The 19,007-nt window shown below is 40.5% G+C and overlaps 2 protein-coding genes and 1 long non-coding RNA gene across 4 annotated transcripts; 1 reads left to right on the forward strand and 2 right to left on the reverse strand.

Moving 5' to 3' along the window:
- Positions 1 to 350: 350 nt before the first annotated feature.
- On the reverse strand, positions 351 to 18,879 carry LOC122624463 (uncharacterized protein DDB_G0271670). Of its 2 annotated transcripts, none has more exons than XM_043804010.1 (7): positions 18,657 to 18,879; positions 9,908 to 10,003; positions 2,949 to 3,043; positions 2,362 to 2,881; positions 1,744 to 2,284; positions 1,502 to 1,675; positions 351 to 1,417 (listed from the first exon to the last, which is right to left on the reverse strand). In XM_043804010.1, the coding sequence occupies exons 3-7, from the start codon at positions 2,998 to 3,000 to the stop codon at positions 1,307 to 1,309; spliced, it is 1,398 nt and encodes a 465-aa protein (XP_043659945.1). In that variant the 5' UTR covers positions 3,001 to 3,043; positions 9,908 to 10,003; positions 18,657 to 18,879; the 3' UTR covers positions 351 to 1,306. The 2 variants fall into 2 exon arrangements, with proteins under 2 accessions (XP_043659945.1, XP_043659944.1); XM_043804009.1 differs by having other exon boundaries at positions 354 to 1,417; positions 1,496 to 1,675.
- Positions 6,001 to 6,478, forward strand: LOC122624465. Its single transcript, XR_006326471.1, has 2 exons — positions 6,001 to 6,059; positions 6,153 to 6,478. It is a non-coding gene; the product is annotated as an uncharacterized LOC122624465 (long non-coding RNA).
- LOC122624464 lies at positions 7,191 to 8,878 on the reverse strand. The gene is made up of 2 exons (XM_043804011.1): positions 8,519 to 8,878; positions 7,191 to 8,454 (listed from the first exon to the last, which is right to left on the reverse strand). The coding sequence occupies exons 1-2, from the start codon at positions 8,792 to 8,794 to the stop codon at positions 7,384 to 7,386; spliced, it is 1,347 nt and encodes a 448-aa protein (XP_043659946.1). The 5' UTR covers positions 8,795 to 8,878; the 3' UTR covers positions 7,191 to 7,383.
- Positions 18,880 to 19,007: the final 128 nt, after the last annotated feature.

Raw genomic sequence — 19,007 nt, forward strand, 5'->3', positions numbered from 1 at the left:
GAGCAGCGTTAAAAAGTACCATGCAGCGTGTACCTAAGTAGGTACAATGAGCAAATTCAAACTAAGCTTATTTTCAATATATATATTTTAAATAGTTTCTTTCTTTCTTTTTTCGCCACCCATAATAAACTTGAAGTATAACCTTCTTTTACTTTACCCACATACCACAAAAGTTTGTACCTCTTCCTAGGTACGCGTTAACTGGTACCTCACCGTTAGAAGCATCCACTTTCCCAACACTACTTGCACGCAGAATTTCCCAACAGTCTGGCCACGCCAATTAATAACATTTTTTCGAATTATATCAGTTTAGCATTTAATGATTAATGTACTATATTCTGGGTTTTGTTTTTCGTTTAATATTTGCAACATTCGAACGGATAGTACAAGTACAAGTGGTGTATAAAAGTTCGATGAGCAAAATTGACAAGGATTGTGTGGCAGTAAACAGTTTTTCTTGCTCTTCGTTAGCTTATAATTCATTTTATATATTCGTGTATATTGAAACAATTTCATGCAGCCTTGCCAGAATTTCAGTGATAATAATTCGTTATCCGAATATTCAAGATTCTTAAAGCAATTTAAATTTGAACTGCAAGTTCTGTTTACCCATCGAAAACCTAATGTACTAATTCAGAAATTAGACACTGTTTATTTTCTCAAAAATTCTAGCAATACCGGTGTGTATGTGTATGTATGATGTTCTCTTTTAATTGTTATTTGCTTGCTTCGCTTTAAATACATTAATTACAGTGTAAAGTTGCTCTATAGGCTAAACTGGAAGGAATGATTGCATTTAATTGTTGGACACAAAGTTGGAAACTTAATAAATAGTGATTTCTAAAATTAGACTTGGATTGGGAAGGGCGATAAAATAGTCAACAATATAAATAAGGTTTAATAATTAATAATTAACTAACAGATACGAGTAAAATGGGGTTTATTCAAAGAGAGCGGGGATCGGGTCAGTGGGAATGTTGTTAGGGGGGGAAGGCTTTAACTAACAGCCAAGACCAACAAAAACATTGCGCACTTAGGATCTACACGTACACTAAACATAATTTTGGTAGTTTTGGGCTTAAACTAGTTGCTCGTTTGGTTGCCTAACATTAGTAAATACATACACGCGCTTAATAACTACGCTACTTAATGATTATGATGTCTGGTTGTCAAATCAGGAATGGAATTTCATTTTAAGAGCGAAACGAAACGAAACAGAATCGTAATCGAAATCGAACCAAAAACGTACAATAAATGATAGAGACAGGGGGGGAGGGGCGGTACTTCCAATGGGGAAGGCCGGAAATTAAAGCTTTGTATGTTTGACCGTATCCGTCCAGTAGTTCTGTATTGTCATCGCCTCCAGCGAATTGAGAAACGAGTCGTTGTCCAGGCTGTACATCTCATCCGAATTGTCCTGCAAAACCGAAAAGGGAGAAATATTTAGTGCATAGGACATTCGGGCGCCACTGGCAATTGGTCAACGAATCCTTACACTCACCCGCATGGTGCTATCATCGATATAGACACTCGAGTCCGGTTCGCTGAGAGCCTGCGGCTTGTTCAGATACCGACGGCGATACAGGACGATCCCAATGGTGCCCACTGTGCAGCAAACGCCGAAGACAGTGAAGCAAATCGCCGAAATGGCACCTGCATCCAGGAAATACGTGCGCTGCAAATAGAAAAAAATGCATGTTACCTTAAGGAAGTTTAAGAAAGTTAATTAACTGTGTCACCCACCTGAATGGCCAGTGCCTCGGATGAGATGTTGCCCTCGTCGCCGACGCCTCCGTCGTAGAACCCTGATCCCGTAACACCCCCCGCAACGCTGGGCGCCGCGGAGGCGGATCTGGTCAGAAGACTCTTGGTGTCGCCAGAGAAATTGATGTAGCGATTGATGTGCTTATACTCCGCGGATAGAACCTTCGATTTTCGCGATCTATGCTCGCTTTCGGCACGCCTAAGTTCGTCCTCCTTGTTGGCATTTTCCAGGGTGAACGGCGCCTTTTCGCCCTCGGCCGTGACCCCTGACCCCACGCCACCAGTCGCACCCGCCAGCAGCTCATCGGACAACCACTCGGTGTGGATCTTGGGCGTGGATGGCGTTGCCGCGGAGCCAGCGGGCGTGGATGAGGATGCACTGCCTCCGGCCCTTGGTGTTGTTGCAGCTGCCGGCGATGTGGCCAACGCTTTCGCGGTGCTGGTTGTTGTGGTGGCCGGACTACTGCTGCTGATTGCAACAGGTTTTGTGGTGGTGCTACTGCTGCTGCTGCCATTTGTACTAAAGGGAAATATTTACAATTTACAATTAGTTATAATCATATAATCATTCATATATAATTTTTTTGGCTAACTTACCTAGTGCTACTGCTAAAATTCGTAAAGTTATTCAACTGGTCGGAGGTAAAATCCGCCGATCGCTTGAACTCGAATTGCGCCAGCTCCTCGTTTGCTACAGCGTCCTCGATATCCGCATCCGCATCTGGATCTGAATCTGTCTCATCCTCCTCCCGCTCCTGGTCAGAGATCTCATCCTGCTCCTGCTCACGATCGTTGAGCGGCAGCTCCTCCTCCTCCACCACCTCCTGCTCCTCCTGCAGCTCCACCGCCTGGTCAACGTCAGCGACCTGGGCCAGTTCGGGGCCAGCACCATAACTGGGGGTCACCACCGGCCGGCTGGTGGTGGGTCGGTGGGTTAGGTCCATGATGTTGCTCTGGGTGGCTGGGCCCCACGTCTGGGTCACCGTCGTTTGGTAGAGCTTGGTGGTGCGCACGGGCTGCGTTTGGGATGGGGTTTGGGATTGGGTATGCGGACTGGAGGTCAGTGACTCCGCCTCCTGGCTAGGATATGTGTGGACATGGCTGGACAGCAAGTTAACTGCAAAAGAAAACAAGCAAATTGAATTCAAATATATGAAAAATCAATAGTAATAGATGCTACTTACCACCCAGGATCAGGGTTATCCAGAACCAGTGTGACCACCAGTAGAAAGTCATGATGCGTCCCGTTCTGTGATCTTGCGACGACTGCTCCCAAACGCTGGAAGAGATGGGGAGAAAGAGTGGGTGAGGATGAGTCAGTGGTTCGGCTTTGAGGGAAACAATTGGCATTAAGTGTGTGAAGCTCGATGAAGTCATCGAAATCGCGTTTTCGCGTTTTCGAAATACGTTTCATATTCTGAGAAACGGGTTTAGTCGCCAGTCGCCTGTCGCCCCGGAGGAGATGCCATTTTTGGGCATTTCTGGGTGCCCCCAATATCATCCCGCCTACACAGGAAAAAAAACAAGAACAATCCCTTCAGACTTGCCAATTAGGATATTTGCGAGTTCGATATTAACTTCCTTCGGAAGAAATGAAGTTAAATTTGGACATAACTGGACATAACCATCAATAATTGTTTTTTAATGCTATTTAATAATATTTATGGTGCACACCCACCCACTGAAGGTCGACGACTTGTGTGTTGTAAACAAAGGCCATCTTCAGTCGCATCTTCGAATGGGTATTTTCAGCCAGCCCATCCCTTGTTTCTGTTTGTTAATTCCATTTCGAGTTTATGCCCACGCCAGAAAACATAAAACAAAAAAAAAAACAAGATGTAACCGTCTTAAATGGCTCTGACTGTATGGGCCAACCACTTCGAGCCTCTCGTGCTTGCTCTTAATTGTTTTGCCGCTTTGTTCTGGCCAACTGGCAGTACAAATAAAGCCTGGAAACTGCCAACGAATTGGGTTCGAAGCTGCGATGCTCAGTGAAAATTAACAAAACAAAAAAATGTAACAAATTAATATTTCCTGATACATGTATTACATTTTAAATGAACATATAAAAACGAAAATAAGGTCAAAACACATTTGCATCAGAAATGTCGAGTATACCCCAAAATAAATACCAGTTACTTGACAATGAAAAAAATTAGCATTCCAATTTTGGGCGGCTGTGAAAATACGAAATTTAGTGGTAGCTGTTGTGTTTTTGTTGTTAATGTTTTCTCTTCTTTTTATATTGTTTTGGTTGCTGTTATACACAAACTTTTGGCAATTCCAAGAGAGTCGAAAACCACAATTTGAAGCCCGGCCTAATTCGCATTTGTGAGGCACGTACATTTGCTTGTGCTAAACAGAAAAAACAAAAATAAACGCGAAGTGAGAATTTGTTAAACTTATTATACCCATTTATTTGGGTTAATGGACTTGTTTGAGCTGTGCTCTCCGCCCGAGATAAGATATGTGGTGAGTATCTAGAAATGCTGACGGCCGATGAAAGTGCACCTGCAACATTACGCATACGCCACATGGCACACGGCAAGATTTGAACTATGAACATGGCTGACATGATGGTATCGCAACGTGCGTTAAAGGTCACAAAAATCATTTGGCCGCCTGCTCCATGTTTTATGCTCCATGGTAATTCGAGGGGCCATAAAACAAAACAGCAATTGTTTAAAGCCCGCCGGATTTATAGTAAACAAAGCCAGGCAGGCAACTGGAGAAGTTCTGCGAACCATAACGAATGACATCCATACCACACTGAGCTTCAGCTTCCAAGCTGCGGGGCATGTACATATGGTATGGTATGGTATGGTATGGTATGGTGAGGTATGGAATGGTGTGGTTTGGAATGCTATGCAAATCTCATCTCATCAGCATCGTTAAACAATTTGCCCAGCAGCGGGCGAAAAAAAGAGATGCAACTCACTTACAGTTCGGTGCAATAAAATAAACAGTTTTCATGCCACTAAATACCAATTAAATATTCTAATCAATTTTTTTCATTTTAATATCTAACAATTAGGTAAAAAGGAGCCTATTTATTTGGTCAAATGTAAAATAACAGAGAATACGATAGTATGTTCAAGGTGCGTTCGTCACTAGTTTAATGACGCACTAGGTTCTTTTCGTTTGATAAAAGCAAATGTAAAAACTCAATAAACTACGGTTTTAATGTTGTTTATGAAATTGAATATCTACTTGTGTATTATAAGTTTTTTAAATTTGTTTTTTAGTTACTATTTTATTTGAACTTGGCTGTATTATGGGCTGTATGTCTATGGGCCGCCTATTCGAATCGGACTCAAGGCCCTGGGCCCTGTGTGCAGACCATTTCATAATACCACAAAGGCAGAGGCGAGCAATGGAAACGTCGGAGGAAAACCAAATGCACTTTCATATGCCCGCAAAACTGGAGCAAGTGCCTCCACATTGCAATTAAGCCCTGCCGCAAAGAAAACACCAAGGGAAACACACATATTTGCCTTGTCTCGTTTCAGCCGATACTCTTTTCCCCTTTGCCATAAAATGCATATTTAAGTTTTAATCGACATTCGCAGTCATAATTTAAGTGCTTGTTAAGCGTGTTTAAAACCGAATCAAGTCGCTTGACTAGATTCCCTGAATAGATTCAATACAGCATCTTGAATTTATAATAGCACCAGTTCGACATCATTTATTATTTATTAATATGAGTTTACCATATACAACAACATTTGTATTTGGTCTAAAATTAAACGCAATATTCAATGATTTTATAGTCTTGACAAAGCTGACAACAAAGGAAAAATGCCCGTTTGCGAGGAAAAATCAACACCTCAACGGCGGAGAACACAACAGAAATTAAAGAAAATAAAAACAAGGTGGCCTTCAAGTGCAGACGACAACGGCGAAATTGAAAAGGCAAAGTGCAATAATTATATGCAAGGGGGCGGGGCTAAAAAGGGGCGGTAGGCGGCGCTGGAAAAGCGGGTGGGAAAGTTCACGCTCACTTTCTACTCGTGGCACGCAAAAGCTGCAGCTGGAATTCCAGCCACTGATTATTACTTCAGAGCCCCGAGAACTGTGATTACCTATAAAAATCGCAATTAATTTAAGCACAAATTTAAGCTAAAAATCGGAATTCTAAATGTAATGGCCATGGAATTGCAAATCAAAGTTCGTCGAATTGATTAGTGTGGGATTTCAATTACATATAATGTGAGAACTTGACTATTTTAGGATTTAAGCAAATCCGAATAAATGGTGAGCTCATGCAATTTTGTTTTGAGTGCCGGCCATTGTGGGTAAATAAATATATATTTATTGAAATTAACAAACAATTGTTACTTTCCGCACAGTCGAAAGCCATTTAACTGATTGTCCCTGCAATTTTCCAGCATTTCACTACTTTTTTTTTACCACGAAACTGTGGGCTTTCTTTGTCTGAGAAACAGTCTACCCACTTATTTAACAAATAACTAAATTTTTGGTATGCAAATCGAAAGTGAAGGCTCCGGCTCCCCCACTTCGCAGAACAAAGTGAAATTTAATTTTCATGCGCCCAGCATACGACGAGCCAAATGCCTCCAGATCGGGGTCACCACCCAGTAACGTGCGTGTCGCAACTGCAAAACAATGGACAACTCGCCCCCAGTGTTTAGATTTTATGTATTTGTGCACTACTAATTAATATAGATACCGCTTCATATGCTAAACATTTTAATTTACTTATGTCTTTTTCTTTCAGTTCAAGATTGCGCAATAAACGCAAACAGTTAATGAGTAATTATAAAGAAATGTAAATAAATACGCCTGCATATCTTAATTACCTATAGCATTTAAGCTAATGATTTTGATATCCAACTACTTGAATAATTTATCGCGTTCAATGACCAACACGCTTTCTTCAACAAGTGAATTGATATGTCTGGGCTAATACAAGTGAATATAAAGCAATAAGTGTAAGTAATTGATAAGATATACGATTAATTGATTGATTGATTGATTTACTTAATGAGTTGAGTGCATTTTCGCAGGTGTTATCAATATCTTTGATTAGATAATGAATTTGAACCGAAATTCTAAACACAATGGGAGGAAATCACACAGATGACAGCTCTTATTTCTACAACTCATGTTATTTGATTTCTTCTTTGACTTGGCCAAAAAAAAAAAAGCCTTTTGTTGGCATTCGTTTGGTAATATTAGAAAACCAAACTGTCCGCCAAACAATCGATGCTGACTAGTTGATTTTTTCCCTCATTTCAATTGTTGGTAAGCTGCTCGACTTTTTTCCTCACTTTTTTCGCATATTTTTCACTTTCTTCGACTGCGTTGGATAAAAAGTGAAATTCGTTGGCATTTCTATATACATATGTATTATAGATATCGCAGTTGCGTTCATTCTAGTTGAGAACAAATATGAGAGCAGTGGATTTTGTTGGAAAAGTGTAGTTTACAAATATATGGAAAATATTTGTAACATTACAAATGTTTATTAATAACATAGATGCAAAATGAGATGACTGGGAGTATGCAAGTGGTTCTTGATTTACATTAACAATTTTCTTCGAATGATCTTGAATAAATGTTGAATGCTACACTATTCCCGATTTCCCACCGGATTCTTCACATCATGTTGCCGTGACTTGACTGAGTGGCACTGGCACCTGAGTCCAGTGGCCCACCAAACATAAATTGCGAAACATATTCCGGAATGTAGACCGGCCAGCAAGACTGCTGCGCCTGATATGTTTCGTTACTCGATTGCGATTGATTGAAATTCGGCACTTGAGCACGTTGAAATTGGTTATAGGTCCTAGGACGGCTGTAAGCCGATGGCATGGACATCATCGATTGACCGTTGAAATGGGAATTGGAATCATAGCCATAACCTGGCTGCGATTGGTGGTAGCCACCATAAGGGTTGCTCGGGGAATATGCAGTCGAATCCAGCTGCATATTGGCGGAATTATTATCGCGAAGATTTCGGATTATGGTCATGAAGGCCTCCTCCAAGGGCATCTCCTGCTGTCGACGCATCGTTTCATCCGCAGGTAACTTAGCATGTCCCAACCTCTTGGCATCCGCGACAGAGTCTCCCTCTGCAGAGTTGCCCACCACCGGCTGGGATTTCGCCTTCGCGGGTTCTGAAATAGAGAAGTTATCGTTCGACAGATTCAATGCACCCGCATTCATGGCTTCAGCTTCCGTGGCTTCGCTGTCGTCCGCGCCAGTCTCCGGCGGATGATACTCCGGATAGGAGAAGAAATCGCGGGCAATCTTCTTCAGATTCTGCATACTGAATGGATCGGATGGAGAACTAGTTTCGCTAGTTCCCTGGCTTTTATCCCCTTGACTGGGCCAATTGAACGAGGCCGAGGATGAGCTGCCGATGCCCGACAACTCCTGCTTTTCACCCGTAGCATTGCCAGACTGCCAGTACCATCCGGTTTGATAGCCAGACGAGTCCTCCTTGGGCTCTTTGGACTCTTTGGCACCGTTCAGTGAGGTGGAGCCGTCTTGCTCCTTGGCCAGTTCGCTGGCATGCTGCTGCTGGATCGGCTGCCTGGCATGGACATTGCTGGAAACCACTTCCTGCTGCGGATTGGGAGTCTCCGGCTTGGTTGTTTCTTGCCGATTGTAAAGCATCTGCATGGATGGTGGCTGCTGATTGTAAAGGACCTGCATAGTTGGATTCTACGAAAAGTGCTGCGTCATGGGGTGTACTCGCTAAAGGTACTCGCTTTTCTCGTTGCTTCACCTGTTTCACATGGTCATCCTGCTCCACGTGCTCCACGAGCACCTGCATCGGCACCTTGCCAGCTCGTCCAGCTCCAGGATTTGGACGAGTCGCAGTCTTGCGCTGCTTCTTGGCGTAAGCAGAGTTCGATGGCATTATGGTCTGGCCCAATAGTGGTTGCTGTATAATCTTCGGTGGCTCTAAAATACACGCGGCCTTTTCTAAATTCTGATTTTGTGATTTAATCAAACGTTTGAGCTGCGCCTGTGACATTCTAGGAAATTTTTTGTGTGGCATTTTGATTGGAATTTTACGTTCAAACGTTAGTATGTGTAATCGTGCTCGGGAGGTATACGAAACTGAATATGACTTCACACAAATCCCAATGACATTCGATTTGACAGGACGCACCGCTTACTTGAGATTTGTGGGCAATTGGCAATTCTATTAGTAGAATATAAGTTTAGGGTTTCCACTTTCACAGCTGGTAGCGATGGCACCGCACACTTCAGTTTAACAGCAAATTACACAACACTGGGTGTATCTAAACTTATTCAAACAACACTTAAATTAATTATGCAATACTATATACTATATATATTATATATATGTAGGTATAAAAAGATTATATAACACTGGATATATCTAAACAACACATATATACGCGCACAGAAGCATGCATATATAAATGAATGATTATACAACACTGGCCATAATTCAAACATCACTTGACTTAATTTGAATTCACATCACAGAGTAGCCTTTTAAGCTGTTCCTCCTTGAGGCCAAACAATTTGGTCAAACTTGTTGCGTATTTGTAAAAATTGTTATAATTTATGTATTATTTACCATTATTTAGAACAATCATTTGCTTGATTAGAAAACACCCTCAAAAGCCTCGAATAAGCCATACTTATGGAAACATTTTGATTTCAAGTTTGACCCTTCTGATTTCCACATCATCTTTCGACCGATGCTATCGCCCGATCTGCAGTGAATATATCATCGTTTTACGCAACTTCCCCCACATATGTATGTATCCCAACCCCAAAAAAAAAATGAAAAAAATCCCCATATCAACAATGGCGAATGCCAAGATGCGATTTCCATGGGCCCTCAAAGACCAAGTTGCGTTTTCAGTTCGCTCCGCATTTCGTCTTTCATCTTTCGTCTTTGGGTTTTTGCTATTGTTTTGCTGGAAGCTGCAATTGCAATTGCAACTGCCGACTCTGATGACTCTGCTGCCGACTGGCAACCGGATATGGTCACAAAAATCTGAAATCTCATTCCCATATGCGAGTGACGCTCGACGCTCTGCATATGATTTGCAGATTGTTGTTGGCTGTTTCCCTTGCCCCCACCCCCCTCCAAATTTCCACCAATTTCCCCCATTTTTCTAACGGTACTCACAGTTGTAGTTGCTCCTACTTTGATTTCCTCAGTGCGGCTGGAGTTTTCCTTATTTTCGATATATTAATGGGCTTCCTTCTTGCGCTTCAGTTGCAACTGCAAGTAAATCAAGTGATTGAATGAATAACTGTCTTAGATAAAAATCGATATTACTTAAAGGTACGTAGCTAAGATATACATATACATTAATATTGTTTTCAAAACGACTTGTCGTTATTTGATTCAAATTGCCAAGCTGATTAAGTTGGTTGGCTGACTTCAAGGACAATATCTAGATTCCTCGGATCTTGAGATCTTTGCTCTGTTTTGGATGCCCCGCTTGACTTGGACACACTCAGATGCGCTCCACTGCCGATCCGGCTGGGTAAACCCACCGATCTTAGCCAGATATCTTAGCCAGATACCCACCCCCTCCGCCAACCCCTATCCCTTGAACTGTGGTGTAATTTGACTCAGTTTTTTGGTTTTTGTTTTCCGCTTTTGGCTAATCAAAGCAAGAGCTGCCTTGGCTTTGCCTAATTATAATTAATAATTACAGCCCACTGGGCTGAGTCAGAGTCAGATTCAGAGATTAGGTTTACGTATTGGTATCACTCCAAGAGTTCGCGGTGCTTATGCAATGCGGTGCAATTAAGTGCGATAAGAACGTGCTCGAGTGTAACGCAAACTGCTCTGGGTTGGGTTCAGAACCCCTACAGCAGGGGGCAAGTCACTAGGATACGATGCATATAACATTATTTGACTCAATTCATTTTACTGCTCTCTCTGTGCACTTTGGTGATTTATGCCTTTAAATTTATAACAATTTCATTATACGTTTACCTTTGATTCTTTGTTTAAATAATTAAGCAATAAACGCTTGTCTTTTGTTGTGCACTTTTTTGTGAAGGGCGCACCCATATGATGCGTTCGTGTTTCTTTGCTTCTGGCCGAGAAAGTGACAAACCAATTCCGTTGACCATGTTTGGAGTGGCGCTTCTTATTCTGTTTTGGTTTCGGTTTCGGCTTCTAGGTTTGTTTTTCATTTTCATTTCCATTTCTGTTCTGTTGTCGTCTCGTTTTCCATTTCCAGGCGACGTGGTTGGAATGGCCAAGTGGTGCTCCTCTATTGGGGTCAGCGGTTCGTGGGTTGTGGGTGCGATTAGCTGACACCGATTCCCGGTGCTTGATAAGGCCAGTTAAGTTGCCCGAGAGACTGGGCCAACTCGAATTTAATCGCATTGATTTCGTCTAAGTGCAGCCAAAACTATTTACCTATTTAACCCAACTCCCAAAAGGGGGTTTGACCTCAAAAGGTGAGTTTGACCAGCAAATATTAACCCGGTTTCCTGGCTATCTCGCCATTATTAATTCATAATGGGTACTAGTTTGATGGGTCAAGTGTAGAGTAATCGCTTACTAAAAACCCCAACTGAATAAACAATAACTGACCTCATTCACTGACCGATTTGATACCATCTATTATTTACCTTTCGTTGGCATTTAATACCCATTGGTCTTAGAGCCAATTTATTCTGGTATTCAGAACACTTACTGTACAGTGCACATTCAAATGTAATTAAAATCAATTAGTTATTTAAACAAATAAAGACATTAAAGCTATTAAAGAGTGTTAATCTTTTAATGTGGTTTATGTGTATATTGCCTTTCTCTTCATTTCTTTAATTTTTACCACGCTATTTGCTTAAATATTTGCCAGTTTGTCATCTCTCGAATGATGATGGTCAAAATGTTGCTACCATCGTTCGTTCAACTCGTTGCCGATTTGCAAATCTGGCTAAGAGCTGGCACGCCACATTTGAACATGCATATACATACATATATATTATATATATATATATTTACTAACCATAATGATATGGCCAATTCCGATGTTTCACATGCGTCTGGCTTCCAGCTAACTATGTGCAAATGATCGGGCGCACAAAGGCGAAGAAACTATTTGCCAAATTTTTAATAACCATAATTAAGTGCTTAGAGCCGGGCAGGAAATTGCATAATTGTGGTTTCTGGGGGGGGGGAGCTCCCCGCACCCCTGCTCTCCACCTCCCCATCTTACCCATTACCTATTACCCATTATGCAAATGCCTGTGTCTCGCCGCGTTCTATTCGCGAATAAATCACGTATATGGCACGTATAAAGTGGCAAACAAAAAACTTTGACGTCACGCCGACCCAGCCCCCAATATCACCTCGCCCACCTTCCCCAGAATTTCCCCATTTCATATTTCATATTGCGTTCTACATGGCGACCCTTTTCAGGGGTTTTCTGATATCAAGTCTATCACTCGAATCGCGAAAAAAGCACGTAACTGCCTCAAAATATTAAAACTAGCATGTTTATACATTTTTGGGAAAAGAATAATACTTCCATATAAGTATAAGCTGATATTGATTCCGTTTAAAAATGATTTAATCTTAAATTGTTGTAAGGTCAAAGTAAGCATGTCGAAAAATTATGAAACATCCAAACATTTGGGTAGTAAGAACACCCTGAACAAATTATGATGTTTATCATAAAAAATTAATAGATAAATTCACATACTCAGTTAATTCGTTCTCAACTGACATCTATGTTCATTCTAGGCTTAATTATTTCTTCCGGTGCCGAGTTCTCAAGGTGACTATTTGTCCGCTGGGAAAACTTTCATTTCGACCAATGTTAATGACTTTCGGGGACTGCAAGAGGTGTCTTGGCATTGAAATCTGGTTATTGATGATTGCACGCGAGCCTCACATGTGGCAACATATATCCATAGACATCTACCTATATATATAGAGGTATATATATATATATTTAACAAATAATATAACGAAACCAAGGCAAAGCGATGCGAAAGCATTGCATCTCCACATGTCTACCATTCAAATGGGATCGGGGAAAACCTTTCCACTCGCTACCGTTTCAGACAATAGCTCTGTATATATATATGTTATACGTTATACGTTATATGTACCCCCGATTGCCCGCAGTGCAGCCCACTTTTACTTTCGGCTAATTGCACTACTTGGCCAGCAGGCGGCGCCACTTTCCCAAAACGGCAGCATGCTCAAAATTAACAACAATATAAACATTATAATAATAAACATAATATGGATCGGATCTCTTAAAAAGCCATTTCCATTTCCCTTTTCTGTGTGTGAGAAATGTAACAGACTTAAGGTGAACAAAAGACGTTCGCAAATTGATTGGACGGGGTGACATAATGGCGATGGCTCCTTGTAATTAATTACAATTAATTGTGCTTAATCAATTTGCCATCTCATGTCTATCATGCAGACATAATGCGTTACATGATTTTAAATACGATATATATACATATATATGTAGATAATTGGCGGAGGAGAGGCGATATAACATAAAGTCCGATCATTAGAGTAAAGATAACTCAGCGCAGTTCCTGTTTTTTCTGCGCCTTTTACTCGTATGCAGTAAACGCCTTTCAGTGTTCGGTGTTCGGTGTTTCCGATGCGGATATGAAGAGGGAATGACTGTTACTAAAGGGTACAGGAAATGTAACGAAACTCGTTAGTATCTGCAGCTAAAATGAAGAGTTTCCCATCGGAGATTCATCTTCAATGCATGGAAAAGACCTCTCCCTTCTGTTAAATAGAAAATAATCTGTCATGACTTGTTAGGCGAAAGATGACACATTCTCAGGCATTTCCGTTACTAAAGAATTCATGTACCAGTTTGTTTTTTTTATCCCAAGACAGTTTTCCTGTGAGTCACCAAGTAAACCCATTTAAAAAATATTAAAAACGACTGCTGAAGGTAACAATAATTCCGCCGTCTCACACATTTGCAAATTACATCATCGCGGCGACAAAGAAAACAGTTTTAAGTGACCTTTTTAATCACTGCTGAAATGCAGTGTACTCAGGCATTTCAAGGATGTATTTTACCCTTTCCAAAGAATAGAATATGAAAAACTTGGTCGGAAAAGAAAGAAGTGCAGAGGCATTTATCAAAGAAAAGTCGCTGGAGCGACAATTACTCGTTCCGCTTGCGAACGCATTTTAATGGGGGAAAATTTCGAGGTGTTGGGTGACTCGAAACTCTTTGCGTAACGAAAACTTATACAAAATATACAGTTTTCCATATTGATAACGTTACCATAAAGATGTCTTAACATTGCCATTACTTTAAACAAATACACATGCATATATACTTTTCCAGATTGATTACGTGTGTGTTACACATTTAGTCGAATTTTTCTTTTAATTTTCTTGGCTGAGCTCCAGGCTTTTTAGATGGAGAAATTTATGGCACAACATCAAAGAGACGTTGGAAAAACGAAATTAAAATATCACAGTGGGGTCTTAAGCAGCCCGATTAAAGCCGGTGAAAATCAGAAATTGAAAATCTCTTATGCAACATTCATTCATGGCAAAAGTGAAGGCTGCGAAACCTTTTCCGCATTTATTTGCAGACCTACAAATCGAAAATCGCCTTTGTTGAGCCAGAAATTAGTGAGGCGAGGGGAAAATTGTCATAGAAGTCGAAATGCTAAAATAAAATGGAATGGAGGGGAAATGGGGAAATGGGGAGCCTCTCGCTGCGCTAAACATCCGCTGCACAACGGGTCGTATGAGTAACGTCAATTGAATTGACAGTTTAACAACAAATTACACAACATCCAGGGGGGCTGGTGGGGACTTTGGGATGCCCAGGGGCCAGACAATAGCTTAGAGGCCTCATTAAATGCTTAGAGTGGAAAACGTATGTGAGCTAATTATTTGTGCTGCACAGAAACAGAAAAACATGTGAATAACTCATTTTGATGCATTTTTAAATGCTTAAAGAAGTATTTTCCAAATAAATACAAAATTATACACATTAGACTGATATTTAAACGCACTCTGTAAATCCAAACAATTTATGACATTTGAATTTTTCCTATAATTAATATATAAATAATTGAAGTTATCGTTTTACCAACTCGAACTGCATTTCGCTCTGTGTAAAATGCCCGCTCTATTTTATAGTTGCATTTTTGCATGTGAACGGTGCTTTCGATTAGCCTTTGTTATCTGCAACCATGCTCCACTGTACTGGCCCGGAATGCTATGACGGCGGCTATGACATCACAGTTAAGTAGTATTTACCATTTAGTATAGTAGTTCGTAGTAGTAGTATACCCACCCACTTGTTTCGCACTTGAATTGCCATCATCGATGGATCGTGGCTGTTAAATAGATTAAAGCGCGATTTGCATAAATTTGTAATCGAATCGAGGTGACAAAGCGTGTAATTTATGCCGCAAATTCGATAACAGAGGGCCCTCGATGAAGACACCAAATCCCATTGTTGTCTCCTCTATCCACAAAAGGTAGTGAGAAATATGGAAATGAAATCCAATGAAAAACATATGCAAAAAAATATGAATAAAGCGGCGACAATGAAATTTTTTAACTGCAAATGCAACGGCATTCGCATCTGCATCGGCATCGGCATCTGCATCTAAATCTGCATTTCAAGGCACCACCGTTCCCATAATGATGTTCATAAATTTTTTGGCATCCGAAATACAAGTCATTTGCGATCGCCTTCGTCATCGTTGGGCGAAAACCAGAAAGATATCGTCATTGACATTGTCTTCCCACAAAAAGGAAACCCAAATAAGTATAAATACATCCACTACAAGAAAATTGTTAACTTTGGTTCTAGTAAATGCAACAAGTTAAAAAATATTTGAAAAATTAATACTACGATTGGAAATTGCTTAGTATTATAATAGTGGCTTACCAGTTTTCAAAAGATTTTCCCTGGCAGAATGTCAAGAATCTCAAACTAATATTCGTAATTTGATACTGCAAATTCTATGGCTATTCCTCAAAACATTTGTATTATTTTGAGGCTTTATTTACGTCAATCTGTGTTATTGGGGAATTATACAAATTGATTTCTGGCCATTTGGCACGTGCATTTGGATGCTGCCATTGCTGACACAATTTTCAAATTAGCTAAACATTTGTTCAGGCTCCATTCAGCCCATTGTGCGTTCAATGGACTAAACTATCAACCATTGTGGCTGCATTTGCAATCCGTTGAATGTATAAGTTGTTTATATTATTTCTCGTTTTTTTTTTCTTTTCCACCGATGTGAGATATGTTTTGTTGCGTGGAAATCATCCATTATATGTGCGGCATTTGGGTCATCGGGCGAACAGGTGAACAAGTGAACAGGCGACCTTGAAGCGATCGATCCTAGAGAACCGGGAAGGTCAAAAGCCCACGATCTTCGAGAAGATGGCAAGTTCAAAGTCGAGCCAATAAGGAAGTGTGAAGTAAACTACCGTACAAATATATGCCACTAAACAAATAATGGTTGGCATAAAAACGAAAAAACTACAAAAAAAAACGAAACTCAAGTCCCAAGAGAGGTAAATATCGGGCGCAGCTGTTGAAGACTTGAAATTCGAGACTCAAAGTGAGGCTTCCATCCTCGCCGCCGGCAATTTACTTGCCCCATTGATCACTCAATGTTTAATCATGTTTCCGATTATTGTTTCTGGTCAATTATTTCCAACACCCCCCACCTCCTGATCTGACATTGGCCTAAATTCAAATACGATTTCTGTATTCAACTATTGAACTATTGGCTTACCAATCGCAATTTGTTAGGGCCCAGAATCAAAGGGCCAAAACGGGCGAAACCCAATTCGATGACATCAAGTAATGGATGTAACGCTCTGCCTCGCCACGAAATGGAATGGAATATTTAATTTTTCATTTTTAATTTCAAATTTTACTTGGTAAGATGCGATTATGGCCGCCGCTCATTAAACGCACATACATATGAGGAAGTTGCATCCACTGGCACGCTTCCCCCGACCATATAAACTGAATTCACCCCGTTTCTTTCCCCGCCCCCTTTCTCTTCCGCTCTTTCTCAACTCTACATAGTAACAAAGAAAAGACTATAAAGAACGCTCTGCTGCACAACCACGACTTAAAGATACCTCTTAACGGCACAACTCCTCAGAAAATATATTTTTAAAAGTAAGTTCAAACTTTGAAGGCACAGCCACTTGCATCCCAAAATTTATGTCCCTAAGTGATATAGATCCTGAGATAAATGAACTTAAGCTTTGGCATAGTTATACATATAGGGGTTTCAACTGGCTCATAACACCAATACTCCCGCGTCTTTGCAGGTAATCAAGACAGCCACAGTAGCTATGGCCGTAAGATCCGCAGCTGATTCAGAGTCTGTTGATTCTACTTACTTAACGTATGGCCTCTATGCCCGGCCAGTCATAAACTGGTTTAACGACTTAAAGTTCTATAGACAAGCGTGGCGAAAGAGAGGGCTAGAGCCGCGTAGAAAGAGAGGGGCATAGATATAGGCAGGTAGGCAGTAGAGTCCAGCGAAACGGCGAAAATGTTAATCAGCCAATTGAGACTGCACTTGGACTTGATAGCCAGCTCAACTGCACTTGATACTTGACTTGATGTATATCAAGTTGTATATATAAAATATAAATATGGCAAAAATATCGCTCGACTGTATGAGTCATTTAGCAGCTATAGGAATCCTCCGATTAGATAAAGCCACAATTGATAACAATAAAAATGAATATACCTACAATATGCTACATATAGAGCAAAAGAAAGAGGTAAACAAAAGACAGCGGCGAATGGGTGAATGGTGGAGTATCAGAATCAGTGCATGGCAGCTGGCAAAGTGTAAATGATTTAATATACAGCCAGGCAATTGCCAATCCAGTTAAGAAAGGCATTAAAAATAAGTATAAAAAAACAGTAAGCTGCTCGCTAACTGTAAAGAAAATAATAGCAAAACACCGGGGCGCAGAGATAAAATCGCCATTACTATTAATATGGGGTCTTGTGATTATTGTTTCGACGGTTTTTCTACGGGGTTAACTCGCTTTATCACAGATCACTTAACACCAAAAAGCGGCCAACTACAGTGGATAGCGGCTAATAGATAATACGAGTGCGGTGTTAGGTGTTCAATATATGTACCGTTGAGTTAGATAGTTAGTCGCTGCAAATATTTCTTATCATTATTGGAGTTGTCTATAGAAGTAGTTTACTAGATTGCACACTTGTTTTGTACCCTCATATAAACCACAGATATAACTCATAGTGGGAATTTCATTGGGAAAGATACAGAATTTAACAAACTTTCGGAATTTCAGATAAGTCAAGATTAACTAACTATAGAAGTTTATAAAATTGTAGTTTTATCTAAACTACAGGAGTATGCTGATTTATATACAATATGAAGGATCTTAGATTGATAATAATTAGTGGGGATTAGTGGCTCAGGAACGAATGCGAAAATCGAAAACAATTGGGCACTTCAAATTGGGCTTCTAATTGGCAATTGGCAACTCGGGCTTTTTGGCCATGCTCGACTAACTAAGTGAGCCTCGTTTAACGGTTTTTTATTTATTTAGTTATTGCAGCTGCTTACTTAGTGAAAAAAACACTGAATCGCAGTACCCTTTGCCAACACTCACACACACACGCACACCACTCACATGGATAAAAAGGACCTGCAGTTTTTGTTGTTTCGACTTTTGCTTTATTTTATTGATTTTTAGCCAAGAATAAGAGACAGGTTCAAAACACACAAACAAACACGCATACACCCGCACGCAGGAAAACACACCCCTGCTGTGTATGTGTGTATCCCTGAGCTACCAAAAAAAAAAACGAAAAAGGGAAAAGGAAACAAAATGTTACCAACTAATTAACTAGAATTCTTAAACAAACCTTTTTGGGTGGCAGGTTTACAATTTGCTTGTATTCATATCCGTTTTTTGGAGTATTGATATTCTTTTAAGTTACTGTTAATAATGGCGCGCACGTTGTTACCAACAACAACTACAATTGGACAACAACAACAGAGTTAGCCGCACGCCAAACACACAGAGACACACACAGCACAAACACGTTAAAAAAATAAGATCGCGCGAGTAGACCGCTTTTCCCCACGAAATCCACGAACGTTATGTTTGCAACCGTCGGCGGCCGTTGAAATATGTCCAAAAAATCCCCCACCGTTAATTGGGGGGCCTTATAAAAATACCAAGAAGATACCAAATGTGCACAAATTCACCACAG

The sequence above is a fragment of the Drosophila teissieri genome, chromosome X, assembly GCF_016746235.2.
Source record: "Drosophila teissieri strain GT53w chromosome X, Prin_Dtei_1.1, whole genome shotgun sequence".
Lineage (NCBI taxonomy): Eukaryota > Metazoa > Arthropoda > Insecta > Diptera > Drosophilidae > Drosophila > Drosophila teissieri.

Coding starts and splice junctions, on each gene's coding strand:
- LOC122624464 (XM_043804011.1), bottom strand. CDS start 8,794: ATGCCACACAAAAAATTTCCTAGAATGTCACAGGCGCAGCTCAAACGT. Junction 8,455..8,518: donor AGGATGACCATGTGAAACAG/GTGAAGCAACGA, acceptor CACTTTTCGTAG/AATCCAACTATGCAGGTCCT.
- LOC122624463 (XM_043804009.1), bottom strand. CDS start 3,000: ATGACTTTCTACTGGTGGTCACACTGGTTCTGGATAACCCTGATCCTG. Junction 2,285..2,361: donor AATTTTAGCAGTAGCACTAG/GTAAGTTAGCCA, acceptor ATTTCCCTTTAG/TACAAATGGCAGCAGCAGCA. Junction 1,676..1,743: donor CCGAGGCACTGGCCATTCAG/GTGGGTGACACA, acceptor TTCTATTTGCAG/CGCACGTATTTCCTGGATGC.